This window comes from Octopus sinensis, linkage group LG1 (genome assembly GCF_006345805.1).
Source record: "Octopus sinensis linkage group LG1, ASM634580v1, whole genome shotgun sequence".
NCBI lineage: Eukaryota > Metazoa > Mollusca > Cephalopoda > Octopoda > Octopodidae > Octopus > Octopus sinensis.
The window spans coordinates 211,752,842-211,770,341 of NC_042997.1; the positions used below are offsets into that span (position 1 = coordinate 211,752,842).

The window sequence follows — 17,500 nt, forward strand, 5'->3', positions numbered from 1 at the left end:
TACATACATACATAATACATACATACATACATACATACACACATACATACATACATTCATACATACACACATATACATACATACATACATACATACATACATACATACATACACACACACATACATGTACATACACACACATACATACATACATATATACATACATACATACATATATACATACATACATAACATACATACACACATACATACATAAACACTTACCTACCTACCTTCATATACTCACATTAATAACATTTTAATAATCATACATTTAAGATGAGGTTAATTTGTTCAAGCGAGAAGCAGTGACACTGCATGGTTTGAATAATATCTTGGCAGATTATTGAACGGTAGCAACATCAAAGATTCTTCTTCAGTCAGACAATCTCTGTAGTTCTATCATGGGAAATGGTAAAATGCTATACTCAATTTTGAAGAATCTCTTTTAGGATCTCTTGCTAAAATAAGATGAAAGAAAATTGACCAATGTAGAGACGGAATCATTTGGAATCTTTCAGATTTATAATTGGAAGTGAGAATCAGGTTTCTGCTGCTTCTAAGTTTAATCATGGCATCATCTTAGTAATTGTCCGACAGAAGAATTGTTCAAAATGGTTTGTTTGTCATTAGGGAAGGAATGGAATTCGAGTGGATAATTAGGGAAGGGAATACTTTGCAGAATGTGTGTATGGGAATATATTGGAGTATGGTGGGGTCTGGGAATGTGAGAATACATTCATCATCATCATCATCATCATCGTTTTACGTCTGCTTTCCATGCTAGCATGGGTTGGACGGTTCGACTGGGGTCTGGGAAGCCAGGAGGCTGCACCAGGCTCCAGTCTGATCTGGCAGTGTTTCTACAGCTGGATGCCCTTCCTAACGCCAACTACTCTGTGAGTGTAGTGGGTGCTTTTTACGTGCCAGACGAAGCTGGCAAACGGCCACGATCGGTTGGTGCTTTTTACATGCCACCGGCACAGAAGCCAGTCAAGGCGGCACTGGCAACAGCCACGTTCGGATGGTGCTTTTTACATGCCACCGGCACAGAAGCCAGTCAAGGCGGCACTGGCAACAGCCACGTTCGGATGGTGCTTTTTACATGCCACCGGCACAGAAGCCAGTCAAGGTGGCGCTGGCAACAGCCACGATCGGTTGGTGCTTTTTACATGCCACCGGCACAGAAGCCAGTCAAGGCGGCACTGGCATTGGCTATGTTCGGATGGTGCTTTTTACATGCCACTGGCACAGGTGCCAGGAGAGGCTGGCAACGGCCATGATTGGTTGGTGCTTTTTACGTGCCACTGGCACAGAAGCCAGTCAAGGCGGCGCTGGCATCGGTCACATTTGGATGGTGCAGCGCTGGCATCAGCCACGTTTGGTAGTTGATAATCATTGTTGGGAATACAATCTTCTGGAGATTCTTAGAAACATCTGTTACAGAAAATTAGCAAAAGCATGATGAGGAAAGACAAAAAATGGTTTTCTTGAGACCATTTTCTGGCTTGGTACTTTAAAAAGGAACCATCACCTAAGCTGACCTACCTCCACCTCACCTTGTTTTTTTGTGGGGTGTGTGGGTGTGGTGGAGAAGGGCTATTAGCAGGGTTAAAAAAAACCTGTTAAAAGGGCAGAAAAGTCCCAGAGAAGTGACTGGTCCATTATATCTAGCGCAAAGACAGGTGCCATCAGGTCACCTGCTCATTGCTCTGGATATCTTGCAGACTCGTTAGGATTTAGATTTTAAAGTTTGGAATGAGTGTGCATAAAGGAAAATAGTTTCTTAAGTTCAAACCCAGTTGAAGGATATGCAAATATTTGGGGACATAGTGTGGATTATAGTAAGGTGAATGTTGGGGTTACAGGTTTAGGGATGTGAAAGTAACATTCAAAAGTAACCCTCTTTGTCTTCCTCAAATATGTCATCATATTCTGATAAGTTTTAATAAACCAATTCTTTATTGTTTCAGAATTCCACTTTTAGACGATTTTGAAATAATTTACACTCGAATAGAACGTCTTGAAGTGGTGGCGCAACTTCAAGGATTTAAAAACGTCATCTTTGGCTATTTATTTGCCATTGGAACAAATGGTAAGTTCCAACATTCTTCAAAATTAATTGAAATGAACGGAATTTGTAATTTGCAATTATTGTTCTCATATCTCAGACGTTTATCATGTTTCTCTCTAAATTATATTCTTCATCATGATGATGAAAATGATGATGACAATGATGATGATCATCGTCATCATCATTTAACGTTTGTTTTCTATGCTGGCATGGGTTCGATGGTTTGACAGATGCTGGCAAGGCCAAGAGCTGTACCTGCTCCATAGTCTGTTTCAGCACAGTTTCTACAGCCGGATGCCCTTCCTGACACCAACCACTTTACAGAGTGCACTGGATGCTTTTTTTACATGGAACCACCATTTATATTATTTTATGTCTATATTAAGAAATGTGGAGGTGCAATGGCCCAGTGGTTAGGGGAGCAGATTCATGGTTGTAGGATCGCGGTTTCGATTCCCAGACCGGGCATTGTGTGTGTTTATTGAGCGAAAACACTTAAAAGCTCCACGAGGCTCCGGCAGGGGGTGGTGATCCCTGCTGTACACCTTCACCACTGTTTCTCTCACTCTTTCTTCTGTTGGCCTGCTCGCTTAGCCACCGGGGTGGCGTCATTCGAAGGCTAAAACAATGCAAACGCATTGTGACCAGCGATGTGTAACAACATCTGATGGTCTGGTTGGTCACGTGATCACGTGATATTAAGAAATATAATTAAATTACATTTATTATGCTTCCTTTTGAACTTTAGTTTTAATCTTATATCCTCCCATAACCGCTAAAATAAAACACCAGTTAATTACTGGTATGGTTTTTGGGTGACCAATTTCTCATCACAATAGGTTTGATGTTGTTTTGAGGCAGTTTTAGCAAATACTTTCTGCTTTTGTGTCAGAGATTCAAGAGTTATGAGTGAAACTAGATGAATAGAAAAGTGTATGGAAGCATGTTGAAAGGATTGTTGCAACTTTAGTAGACTTTATCCAATACCTAGTCTAACAGCACCGTCTGACACTGGGGTGCTTTTGGTAGAACCAATTCTCTTTTAAGTATTTAACCCATTAATGTTTATATTTTTCGGACAAATTCTGTTGAATTATTCTTACATTATTTGGTATTTTAAGATTTTGATGATCATCATCATTTAATATCCGTTGTCCATACTGGCATGGGTTGGATGGTTTGACTAGGGCTGGCAAACTGGAAGGATGCACCAGACCCCAGCCTTATTTGGCATAGTTTCTACAGATGGATGCCCTTCTTAACGCCAACCACTGTAAGAGTGTAATGGGTGCTTTTACATGTCACTGGCACAGGTGCCATTTGTGTGACACCAGTATCTGTCACAACTGCGATTTTACTTGGCTTGGTGGGTGTTCTTCTCAAGTGCTGCATAATGCCAAAGGTCTCAATCATTGCCTCTGTGAGGCCCAACACTCAAAAGGAGCTTTTCATGAGCCACTGGCATCAACCAATTTACCTTTGTGAGGCCCAACATTCAAAAGGTGCCTTTTACATGCCACTGGCACCAACATCAGTCATGACAATGATTTCGCTTGGCTTGAAGGGTCTTCTCAAACCCTGCATATCATCAAAGGTCTCAGTCACTTGTCATTGCCTCTGGGAGGCTGAAAGTTCAAAGATCATGCTTTACCACCTTGTCCCATGTTTTTCTGATTGTTTATTCTTAGAATGATATTGTAGGGCAGGTGTGACATGCCAGATCTAGCTAGCTGGAGCATAAAACAATTAGGATATGACTGCTTTAAAGGCTAAAGATTTTAAAGCCATTTTCTGGTTCAAGGTTAATCCAATATCTCTTTACATTACTTGTTACTGCACTCTGTCACATACCATAGTTTCTATTTCTCTCTCTCACTCTATCTATCTATCTATCTATCTGTCTGTCTGTCTGTCTATCTGTCTGTTTGTCTGTCTGTCTGTCTGTCTCCTTACCCCTCTGCCCCCATCCTTGTTTTCCTGTCCCCACCACTCATTTCTATTCTCTTCGGGCTCTACCCACACACCTTGTCCCTAATATCTTTATCAATTTCCATCTCCCTCCAATCCCTCCAATTCTCCCTTCTAAACCATCAACAGCCATGTTGTTCCTCTTCAGCAACAAACCTCTTCTATTCTGGACCCTTTTCTTACACTTTAACCTTTCACCTCTTAACATAAAGCTGCTCCCATCTCAACTGTTGTTCCACTCATTTGAATTCTGCAAAATCTCGATTATTTCCAGGGTTGAAATCCCTTAGGAATGTATTTCACTCAGAATATGGTCAAGAACAGCTCAATGCATTCTAAGACAGGCACCACCCTGCCATTCTATCTCTAATTTCCATATTTTACTTCTGTTTTTCCATTCTTTGAGTCCGTTTATTTATTTACCAGTCCACAGAGTACTTTTGGAACTGGCTTATATTTACAAGCAGGAAATCCAGTTTATGCTGACCACCACCCAACGAACAATTTCAGATTTGGAGTAAGTATTCAGTTTTAATAATTTTATTGTAAACTGAAAACAACAGAGACTGTTGAATATTTAACGCGACCAGAAAGGGTTTTGTGAACAACAATTATTGAGGCTTAGAAAGTTAGGCTCTCATCATAAACAGGCAGACGTGTATACCACAGTTTGCACAGACTGTTTCAGATACTTGTGAAGTGATAGTCACCAGTTATATCACCAGTTGATTCCATGTCATAGGCTTTATCGACTGGCTTCTGTGCTGGTGGCACATAAAAAGCACCATCCGAACGTTGCCAGCACCGCCATGGCTGGCTTCCGTGCCGCTGGCACGTTAAAAGCTCCAACCGATCATGGCAGATGCCGGACCCCCCCCCTGGCACCTGTGCAGGTGGCACGTAAAAAGCACCCACTACACTCGTGGAGTGGTTGGCATTAGGAAGGGCATCCAGCCGTAGAAACTCTGCCAGATCAGACTGGAGCCTGGAGCAGCCCCTGGTTTCCCAGACCCCGGTCGAACCGTCCAACCCGTGCTAGCGCGGAAAACGGACGTTAAACGATGATGATGATGATGATGATGATATAAAAGGGCACCATTTGAGCATGATTGTTACCAACGTTGCCTTACTGGCACCTGTGCCGGTGGCATGTGTAAAAAGATTCGAGCGAGATCATTGCCAGTACCGCCTGACTGGCCCCCATGCTGGTGGCACGTAAAAGGCACCCACTACACTCTCAGAGTGGTTGGCATTAGGAAGGGCATCCAGCTGTAGAAACTCTGTCAGATTAGGATTGAAGCCTGGTGCAGCCATCTGGTTCGCCAGCCCTCAGTCATTCATCCAACCCATGCTAGCATGGAAAGCGGACGTTAAACGATGATGATGATGATGATGATGATGATATAAACATGATTTAATATGTGTGTGTGTGTGTGTACATGCTAATATTAAACAGTGAGAATGAGTGCTTAACACAATATTGGTGGATAAAGATGCTTTAGTTGTGGATTAACAAGGCAACCAATGGTTTTGTGTAGAAAAGGTCTATACAATTATTCAAGTGGTTCACTTGGGAATGTTGGTATTCATCTCCATTTTTGGAGGGAAATATATGAGGTTACACAAGGCTATAAGAGGTTTTAAAATAGATTAGACTATCAATGACCTGTTGGGTCACCAATAGTTCAAGTTACCTGAGAAACCACATATCTCAGGAACCCATGGACTGATTTACACGAAATTTGTTTTATTCCGTTCATATTCACATTTCAATGGTACCTTACTTTCAGAGTATTTTCCCATTATGTGCTGGTTTGGCTATTTATAAAGATGTTCGCAGTAAAGGGCAATAGCTCCAGGTTTCACTGCTTAAATTTGTGGAAACAAATCCCCAAAACTGCATATCTCAGTAATCCATGGTCTGGTTTACACAAAACTTGTTTCATTCTGTTTGTATTCACATTTCAGGGGTACCTTACTGTGTGAGTATTTTTCCATTATGCATCACTTTAGATGTATTAAATTACAGACAAGCATGCACACAAGCAAGTAAGCAACCACAGTGTTTTAGTAGTATGTAGATAACAGATCAGGGAAGGTGACCTGTAAAAATATCTTGTTATCTCCCTTGCATTGGCCCTGGATTTTTGCAAGAATTTGCATTCACCATAATTCAGCTAAATCCTCAATTATTTTATGTGAGAACATTCGTGCACACTCATATATATATATATATATATATATATATACTCTTTTACTCTTTTTACTCTTTTACTTGTTTCAGTCATTTGACTGCGGCCATGCTGGAGCACCGCCTTTAGTCGAGCAAATCGACCCCAGGACTTATTTTTGTAAGCCCAGTACTTATTCTATCGGTCTCTTTTGCCGAACCGCTAAGTGAACCGCTATATATATATAGCCGAACCGCTATATATATATATATATATATATATATATATATATATATTAGAAGGTTTGGAGATGATGTACAGGTATTATATATTAGAAGAAATGAGGTGCTCAGAAATCTGGATGGTTTTATATTTACAGATATTTATTTGCATATTACATGTCTTTATACATCATATATCATATATTAGCGCTTTCGTCCATTCTAGTGGAGTTTTCAAATTGAACTAAGTTCTTGGGGAAAATTTGACTCTTTTTATAGTCTTATTGAGTGTGTAGGCGTGGGGAGGGATATAAGATAGTACAAGAGGGTGAGGAATGGGGAGAAAGTGCCATTTGTGTGATATCGGTATCTGCCATGATTGTGATTTTGCATGGTTCGGTGACTCTTCTTCTCAAGCAAGACATAATGCCAAAGGTCTTGGTCATTGCCTCCAACACTCAAAAGGAGCTCAGCCACTTTGCGTCTGTGAAGGTGCTTTTTTTGTGTGCCACCTATACGGGTGCCAGTTATGTGACACCAGCATCAGCCATGGCTATGATTTCACTTGGCTTGCCAGGTCTTCTCAAGCACAACATATTGCCAAAGCTCTCGGTCACTGGTCACTGCCTCTGTGAGGCACTGATCACTGGTCATTGCCTCTGTGAGGCCTAAAGTTCAAGTGTCATGCTTCACCACTTTGTCTCATGTCTTCCTGGGTCTACCTCTTCCACAGGTTCCCTCCACAGTTAGAGATCGGCTCTTCTTTACACGGCCGTCCTCATCCGTACACAACACATGACCATACCAGTGCAGTCATCTCTCTTGCACACCACATCTAATGCCTCTAATGCCAAACTTTTCTCTCAAGATGCTTACACTCTGATGTCCATGCACACTGACATTGCACATCCAGTGAAGCTTAAATACTTTATACATTTATAAAAACTTCATAATAACATTTGTTTTGTTTTTGTAGACAACATCCAAAAGATAACAGCACAATGATATGGTTTTTCCTGTGCAAAGACAGCTCTGATACGGAACCCTTTGGCGTTTGTCCCACTGTCCTCTATCGTGGGAACATTTCATTCACTTCCCTTGCCTCAGCCATCAAACTCGTCAATGGACCCAAATATGTAAGTATGGCGTGATGAATGTTTCGCAAAAGCCGTTGAAATGTCTTTTGTTATGTGACCGTAAGGGAGAAAGTGCGTTCATGTGTGTGTGTGAGAGTGTGTGAGAGAGAGTGTATGTGAGAGAGTGTGTGTGTGAGAGAGTGTGTGTGTGAGTGTGTGATGAGGAGAGAGAGAGAGAGAGAGAGAGAAGCAACAGTTTAGTTTAGTACATAACAAGTGAGTCAGTGCTTCAGATACCTCCATACTTTTTAAAATTCCCCAACACCACTCCTGACATGCCCATCCATCCTTTCCTCTTTATATCTCTTTTAATGTTCGTTTTTTAAGCCTGTACATCTCAGCTCTCTTTGTTGTCTTTCTTCACTTATTTGGTTGGTTTCTGTTCCTTCTTCTAGACTTTTCCCTCAAGTTGTTTTGCACCTGAGCACTGTACACAATAAGTGCCTAATTAACTACTTCAGCTGTTTGGATGATTTATGGGTGACTGTAAGAGTTCGTTTCAGTATTGTCTAAATGAAATATGGGAGAATTTCAGGAGGGTAACTTTAGAAGGAATAGTAATGTCTGGGACACTGTCTGACAATTTTAATGTAGAGGGCCATTGCCAGCCTCGCCTGGCCCCCGTCCTGGTGGCATGTAAAAAGCTCCATCTGTCCGTGGCCGTTTGCCAGCTCCATCTGGCACCTGTGCAGGTGGCATGTAAAAAGCACCTACTACACTCACGGAGTGGTTGGCATTAGGAAGGGCATCCAGCCATAGAAACATTGCCAGATCAGACTGGGCCTGATGCAGCCTTCTGGCTTCACAGACCCCAGTTGAACCGTCCAAACCTTGCTAGCATGGAAAGCGGACGCTAAATGATGATGAGATTGTGTTAAATGAATGTTGGATCCATGTTGAAAACAGGTGTGAAGTATTTAGTTTTTTTCTTCATAATTTAATCTGCGGAGGACGGGATGCTGCCACCAACCTCCCAGGTCTTCTTAGAGTGAAGTGTGGAGGGATAGAGAGTTTGGGACAAATTGATATTGTTAACAAGTGAGTAAAGGGTAAATATGGAGGAATTTCAGTAGGGCAACTTTAGAAGGAGTAATAAGGGCAATTTGTCTGAGACACAGACAATGCAAAAGTGAATAAAGTCTACTCGAAGATTAAGGTATATTAATCAGGCTGTGGCTTGATTAATTAATGTTTACAGGGCAACGACATTGATTTATAGGATGTATAGTTCAATGTCTGATGCTAAAGTGAAGGGAAATTTGAGTCCTGGGGGCAGAAGTACCTTTCAGCCAAAATGAATAACCCCTTGATACATGATCCTTTAAAGGTTCTGTTTTGTCTCTGAATTTCAGAAATTAGTTTCTAAGTGGCAAACATTTCAGTTTGTTTAGATAATCATAGTTTTATAGATTCTTGATTACAATGTCAAGACAAAGACACTCCCATCCACCCCACCCCTATGGACTTCTTTAATTTTCTATCGACCAAATCCACTCAGAAGGTCTGGGGCTATTGCAGAAGACGTCTGCCCATGAGTGCAATGCAGTGGGACTGAACCTGGAACCATGTGGTTGGGAAGAAAGCTTCTTAACCTCACCTGTACCTAATATTTATGATATTTAGATAAATCTTGGCATTATCTCTGCAAAGGGAAATATGGTTTGACCATTTTGAATAAGGAGCTCAAAATTCTGGATCTGAGATGTCTTTCTATGAAAGAAAAAGTATTTTCTTGGAATCTTGGATTCATTGTCTTTTTATAAAGCATATTTATGATATTCCACTTTTAGATGTTGTCTTTAGTCTTTGAAAAAGTCATCAGCATCATCTTACCATTTCTTCCCACCTTTTCAGGCTTCATTAATTCCTTTCATCTTTTGTAGTAAGACTGTTCCTGCTCTATTCTAGGCTTAAACTAAAACCCCTTTTCTATATTCTTATTCTACCGTAATGTCTAAGCACGAACTCACGTAGTTTCCCTTTGATTTCTCAAGATGCCTGTCCGAGTGTCTTAGGAGAGATAAGGTGTTGTGATGTTCATGCCTTTTCAAATAATCTTAATTAGGACACTACTGAAACATCACTTGGCATCAAAATATTGACTTGACTCACCTAGAATACACTTGACTTACCTAGAGTGCACTTGACTCCCAGTACAAGTGACTCACCTAGGGTACCACTTAGCTTGATTCACATATAATGTACTTGACTCAGCTGGAATGTACTTGCCTTGATTCCCCTCCTTGGCTTAACTCAGAGTATACTTGACTCAGCTAAAGTACATTTGACTTGGCTCACTTAGAATAATCTTGACTCACTTGACTTGACTCTCCTAACTTGACTCATCTGGAGTGCACTTGAGACTCCATTCTACTTTCTTCCACCAATGGTAATTGTTGTTTAAGACGTTTTTCTATAAAGCCGCACCCTCATCCTACCACTTCATTTGTGTGAAGCTGGAGTAGTGAGGGGTTAGGGATTAAACCCTGAACAGGGATGATGAAGGTCTCTGCTGATCAATCCAGCTGATTGATTGATTGACTGAATGATTAATCAAATAATCAATTATTTAATTGGTTAAATGGTTAACCTATTGACTAATAATAATAAAGGAAGTGAAATAAAACCTTTGCATGTGTATATTATTGGCATAATGACCCTCCCAAGACACAACAAAATCTATTTTAACATACAATTTCCCATCAAGAATGTTGCCAACCAAAGACTAAAATGAAACCTCATGAAAAGAAGTCCCTGAAAATGTTGTTTAAAATATACAAACATTTTGTTTTTAATACAGTTCTGTATTTAAAAGATGAGGAATTATGTACATTATTTACATTTGATGGATATTTGTCCTCATCTTGTTTGTTGTTAACACAACGTTTTGGCTGATATACCCTCCAGCCTTCATCAGGTGTTTTGGGGGAAATTTCGAACCTGGGTTTTCATTCTTAAGGTAGTTTTCAATGTTATTATTATTCAGGTCACTGTCTAGAATTGAACTCGGAAACTTGCAGTTAGTAGCCTGTGCTCTTAACCACTATGCCATATGGAGTGAATTTTAGGGCTTATAAATCTAATATTTTCCTTAATACCGGCTCCCATATGCTATTCATATCTGCACTCAGTCTGCTTTGGAGGTTGTTGTTTTTTACCATGTAGACAATATCCAATATATCAAAATTGTTCTTAAAATTCTTCCTATATATTATGTGTTGTTTTCTAACATATAATTTATAAAAAAAAAAATGAATTTCGTTTTCATAAATGACTTGGTTCCTTTATTTATTAAAATGGTTAACATAATTCCTTGACTTATTTCTCTTTCTTCTGTAGTATTATCTCCCAGAAAATGGATCCAGCATCCCATGTAATGTTTCAAATTGCCTCTATTTATTCCATTCAAAAGAAAATAAAGCCGACGTGGAGAATGTCGCAGAATCGGTGGTGACAACGTATTTAGGGGTTGTGGCTGTTATTTTAGTCGACATGTGAGTATTACTCCTTTTGTTGGGAAATTCTGTGTTGGAGGTGAAAGTATGGTTCCTATAACCATTATGTATTTAACTAGCAGTATCACCCGGCGTTGCTTGGGTTTGTAAGGGAAATAACTATATAAGCATTTTTAGAAAGTTATAGCCAAAAAATAGCAAAAAAATGCATTAAAAATGGAAAAAAAATGATGGTAAATTTTTTTAAAAATCGTTGACTCATCGTAGACATTTTTAGAGAGTTACTTCCCTTATATAATAGCGAAAAAATGCATTAAAATGGAAAAAAATGATGGTAAATTTTTTTTTAAATCGTAGACTCATCGTAGATGCGCGCTAATACCCAGAAGGGCTCAATATGAATCACGACTATAAGATACTGCACCGGTTAAACTTGGTTAAACTGCACCGCAAAATGTGGGAGTAGTTAGGAATCTAAATCGTAGGAGACAGACACACAACTTGACTTTTATATATAAAGATTGTTATTATACTGGTTGATGAGGAAGGTGATTGGATGGAACTTACACTCGCCTACTTATGAGAGCTCAAAACATATCGTGGAAGCGTCATCCAACCAAAGTACAAATATATAGGAAATTACCACCTGTGTCATCTCTTGTGAAAGGTGGAAGAGTTCAGTTTGCTGGACATTGTTGTAGAGCTGAAAAAGAGGTAATTCCTACTCTTCTCCTCTGGAAGTCATCTGCTCGCGATGCCAGAGGGTGCACATTCTCCTACCCTGATGTAATCTCCAGGGATACAGGCATCCAGCAATGGGACCTCCGTAATGCTATGATGGACCGTGAAGTCTGGCGTAACATAGTAAATTCCATTGTCTCGACCACGGTCGAACGATGATGATGATTGGTCCTCGTTTAGCTGGCATGAACTGGATGGTTTGATAGGATCCAGTGGGTCCAAGGTTTACATAATATTCCAACCGTATGGTTTCTGCAGTTAGATGCCCCACCTAATGCCAACCTCTTGCTGTTGTCTACTGGTGAGTGTGTCATGGATCTTACAAGACTATGAATTTGAGAGAGGCAGCTTTATACTGCTAGGAGATGAAGGGCTAAATTATGAGTTAAGGGGCTAGAGCAATCACATACTTTTTGCTGTAGAGGGGCCACATGGCTGTTCACACTTTAGAAGAGCTGGTAGGAGTGATTAGTGTGAAGCTGGAAGATGGGGTCAATTGATGTAGAACTGGAAACGATCAACGTGAATATCAATCATCATAATTTGGATATGGTAAAACCTTTTACTGCAGGAATAGTCTCTGAAGAGCACTCTCTAGGTGGACTTGTGTAGATTACACTTTTTATTTGGTGCTGAGAGAGTGATATCATTGGCTCACAGAATGCTTGTGTTTTGGCATCATTCCACTTTGTTTGTTATGAAAACCACAAAACCCAAATCTTTCTTTCACAGCCCAAATAAGACTTCCTAACATTAAATCAAACGGAAGTTTTAAGATACATTGAAATAAGAATTTCTTTTTCCCATTTGATTGTAATCAATAAAAATAATTACGGAGATGTACTTGCATAGCAAGTGACCTGATCTGAAATCGTGTGCTGGAACGAAAACAATTGCAGCGTGGAAGGTGTTTGTAAGCCATTTAAGAAAAACATAAAAGCCGTTCGATTCACTCCAACATTTTACAGCTTTTGTGGTTTCTTAAATAAAAATTATTAGTTTCATAAATTGTTTCAATAATTAATTATCAGTGTAGAAGATATAATGTCAAAGAAAAACAAAATAGGAGTGGCTGTGTGGTAAGTAGCTTGTTTACCAACCACATGGTTCCGGGTTCAGTCCCACTGCGTGGCACATTGGGCAAGTGTCTTCTACTATAGCCTCGGGCCAACCAAAGCCTTGTGAGTGGATTTGGTAGATGGAAACTGAAAAGAAGCCCGTCGTATATATGTATATATGTATATATGTGTGTGTGTGTTTATGTGTCTGTGTTTGTCCCCCTAGCATTGCTTGACAACCGATGCTGGTGTGTTTATGTCCCCGTTACTTAGCGGTTCGGCAAAAGAGACCGATAGAATAAGTACTGGGCTTACAAAAAGAATAAGTCCCTGGGTCGAGTTGCTCGACTAAAGGCGGTGCTCCAGCATGGCCGCAGTCAAATGACTGAAACAAGTAAAAGAGTAAAAAGAGTGAGAGAGATTAAAGAATTATAGGAATTTACAAATGCAAGGGGAGGAATGTGGTCTGAGACCCAGAACCTCTGCTTCATATGTTTTTTCTTTAACCAGTTGTTTCTGTGTTTTTAGGGATTCCAAAAATCTGAACAGTTACCTCTACTATACAAAAAAGACCCCTTCTGCAGCCATTTCTTTTGCTGGGCAGGTAAGTACCATTGATATACAATAGCTGTTTTGACCCCTTTTGACTTATTTAAGAAAAATTCATTTATTGCATCATCATCACCATCATTATCACCATCATCATCATCATCATCATCACCACCACCACCACCACCACCACCACCACCACCCACCACCACCACCACCATCATCATCATCATCATCATCATCATCATCATCACTACTACCACCACCACCACCACTCATCATCACCAGCGGCACCTCCTCCTCTTCCTCCTCCACCACCACCACCACTCATCATCATAACCACCACCACCACCACCACCACCACCATCACCACTTTAAGTCCACTTTTCATATTGATGTGGGTTGGACAGGTCCATTATGGTCTGAGTGCTTATTTGAAGTCAGTGTCTTCTTGCTTGGGTCAGAGTATATGTCGCTTTAATGGCACAAGAAACATTCGCAAACAATGTTATCAAAGAAATATGGAAGGAGCAAAGCGTTACAATGTATTGGACATTGTCTTTCTTGATATACAAATGAAAAGTCATGGAAAAACCGATGAAAGAAGGACAAGAAAAATGGGGATTAAAAAAAGAAAAGGAACCAGGAATTGATTTTGCCACATTATTGCCCATTCCTGCAGACTTTCTATGGCTCTCCAACCAATTCTTTTACTGATTTCAGGCATTGACACTAACCCACTTTGTTTTGTTGTTTTTACATTTGATTTTTCATGCTGGCATGAGTTAGATGAATACATGTCATTGAAGCATTTTTTTACAACTGGATGCTTTTCCTATCACTAACCCTTACTTTGTTTTTTAAGTAAGGGATCTCTTCATATTTCCCAAGTTTTCAAAGTGGCAGACCTGTTGATAGGAGAGTGGCAGCGGTGTCCTTGCCTGTGGCTGAGTAATGCTCAAAGGAGCATAAATATAACCACACAGATATACACTGACATGTACACACACACACACACACACACACCCACTAAGCATCATCCAGTTTCTGTGTACCAATTTATCTCACAAATCTTTTGTCAGCCGATGACCAAAATAGAAGATACTTGTCCCAGGTGCTGTGCAATGAGATTGAACCCAAAACCCTGTGCTTGGAAAGCAAACTCCTCACCATGCCTGGACCCTAATTTAATATTTGGTTTTTATAAATGATTACTCACATCATATACAGTCGTTATTTGCTGTTTGATGTTTAGGCTCAGGTGATCACTGAGAAGACAGGTTTAGAATCAAATGATACTCCAGCCATGACCATCCTGTCTTTGTCCAATGTGTCCTTTCTTTTCTAAACCTGTTGGGTAGGATTTTAGGGCTTTGAACTGCTATTTCTAGCAGATTGAGCAGCACATGACAGCTCTCTATTTGGCTGCTTTGTACCTGGGAAATTGCCAAAGGTTTGTCATTTAGCAAGAAGCAATATTCTGGGCCCAGCTCACAATTGCACCTCCATTGTAGCTCAAGAGCAAAAGTGAAAGTAGCAGGTACATCATCATCATTGTTTAACGTCTGTTTTTCCATGCTGGCATGGGTTGGATGGTTTGACAGGAGTTGGCAAGGTCAAGATAGACATCCAGTTCCATTGTTCTTCTTAACACCAGCCACTTTACAGAATGTACTGGATGCTTTTTATGTGGCACCAACACCAGTGCTTTATAAGTGGGACCATGTTAAGGAAACCTGAGACCTTACTAACCTGTATTACTATATATTTCTTTATTGCCCACAAGGGGCTAAACATAGAGGGGACAAACAAGGACAGACAAACGGATTAAGTCGATTACATCGACCCCCAGTGCGAAACTGGTACTGTATTTATCGACCCCGAAAGGATGAAAGGCAAAATCTACCATGGCGGAATTTGAACTCAGAACGTAACGTCAGACGAAATACCTATTTCTTTACTACCCACAAGGGGCTAAACACAGAGGGGATAAACAAGGACAGACAAACGGATTAAGTCAATTATATCGACCCCAGTGCATAACTGGTACTTATTTAATCGACCCCGAAAGGATGAAAGGCAAAGTCGACCTTGGCGGAATTTGAACCCAGAACGTAGTACCGCTAAGCATTTCGCCCGGCGCGCTAACGTTTCTGCTAGCTCGCCGCCTTGTATTACTATAGTCTTTTTATTGTCTCCTCGTACCACCACCACCACCACCACCACCACCTTCATAATTTAACATCATCATCATCATCATTTAGTGTCATGCAGTGGGACTGAACCTGGAATCATGCGGTCGGGAGGCAAATTCTTACCCCACAGCCATCCCGTTGTACCCCTTTTTTAAAGTTACCAAGAACTCAAGAGAAAATGAAGATTTATTTTATTTCCTTCAAAAATAAATGTTGCATTTTTATGATAAATGTGGATATTAAAATAGATTCTATTTCTTTTTTTTTTTTTTTTTACAGAATGGAAAAACTTTCATGGAGACATCTTTTTCTAAAGTGTCTTTGATGAATTTCCTCCAAAGATACGTAGCCGGTTCCGTAGTCAAACAAGAACCCTTAATTGAAGAACAAGAGGCATTAGAAGAATTTGCTTGTGTGTATCTTTAAACTTAATGTTGTTGTTGTTGTTGTTGTAATTAATTGGGGTTAATCTTCTTTCAGAGATTGATTCCAACCTGTTGAAATAACGACCAAAGATTTTCTAGAAAAACAAAAAAGGAATTATATGGAACCATATTTTGAGTTGTAATATGGGTGGCCGATGCCAGCGCCGCCTCCACTGGCTTCCGTGCCGGTGGCACGTAAAATACACCAATCCAACCGTACGACAGGCACCCATGCCAACCCCCTTTGCTTGCGAAGACATGTTGGGGCAAGCGAAATCGAAATCGAAATCGAATTGAACCAGCCAGGATCCCTGGTCTGGTGGTACGTAAAAAGCACTATCTGACTCGTGGCCGATGCCAGCCCCGCCACAACTGGCTTCCGTGACGGTGGCACATAAAATACACCAATCCGACCGTGGCCGTTGCCAGCCTCGCCTGGCACCTGTGCAGGTGGCACGTAAAAAGCACCCACTACACTCACGGAGTGGTTGGCGTTAGGAAGGGCATCCAGCTGTAGAAACATTGCCAGATAAGACTGGAGCCTGGTGCAGCCTTCTGGCTTCCCAGATCCCCGGTCGAACCGTCCAACCCATGCTAGCATGGAGAACGGACGTTAAACGATGATGATGATGATGATGTTGCCATCACCTCTGAGATGTTTAGTCAGATATTTTCTAGAATCTGTTTCTTGATCTTTAGCATTTCAGCATATTTATCGAGCCATGTCTGTCGTTATATTTTAAACAGTTGTGGCAGACGCTCCCAGGTTAGAAATGGGCTGGTCCACTACTGTTAAACAGTGGACAGACCCAGTAAGTAGTGTCAGTCAGCTAGGTACAGGCACAGGAGTGGCTGTGTGGTAAGTAGCTTGCTAACCAACCACATGGTTTCGGGTTCAGTCCCACTGCGTGGCATCTTGGGCAAGTGTCTTCTGCTATAGCCTTGGGCCGACCAATGCCTTGTGAGTGGATTTGGTAGACGGAAACTGAAAGAAGCTTGTCGTATATATGTATATGTATATATGTGTGTGTGTATATGTTTGTGTGTCTGTGTTTGTCCCCCTAGCATTGCTTGACAACCGATGCTGGTGTGTTTACGTCCCCGTCACTTAGCGGTTCAGCAAAAAGAGACCGATAGAATAAGTACTGGGCTTACAAAGAATAAGTCCTGGGGTCGATTTGCTCGACTAAAGGTGGTGCTCCAGCATGGCCGCAGTCAAATGACTGAAACAAGTAAAAAGAGAGAGTACACCATTCAGGCCAGTCACACAGAGATGGCAAAATATGTTGTCATATTGTGGGACATATCAATGGCGACGAAGATACCTCCCGCTGTATAACGGTGTTGTTTTAACAGTGGTAACAAGGTTATGAATGCTTGTAGGAATGTACAAACAATAACTCTGAGCTCCTTTTCAAACTCCACCCATCTAACACCCGTGGACATATTTACAAAGTCAGAAAACAGCACAGCTCCCATGACTTTCGGAAACATTTTTTCACGCTAA

At 40.7% G+C, this 17,500-nt stretch overlaps 1 protein-coding gene across 1 annotated transcript in view; it reads left to right on the forward strand.

Annotated features, from left to right (window-relative positions):
- LOC115215900 (thioredoxin domain-containing protein 16-like) overlaps positions 1-17,500 on the forward strand; it is a 117,360-nt gene that overhangs the window by 28,582 nt on the left and 71,278 nt on the right. The window contains exons 5-10 of the mRNA XM_036509237.1: positions 1,974-2,095; positions 4,469-4,559; positions 7,411-7,570; positions 10,910-11,064; positions 13,353-13,428; positions 15,848-15,980. Of these exons, the coding sequence (XP_036365130.1) occupies positions 1,974-2,095; positions 4,469-4,559; positions 7,411-7,570; positions 10,910-11,064; positions 13,353-13,428; positions 15,848-15,980 (737 nt within the window). The remainder of the gene's footprint in view (positions 1-1,973; positions 2,096-4,468; positions 4,560-7,410; positions 7,571-10,909; positions 11,065-13,352; positions 13,429-15,847; positions 15,981-17,500) is intronic.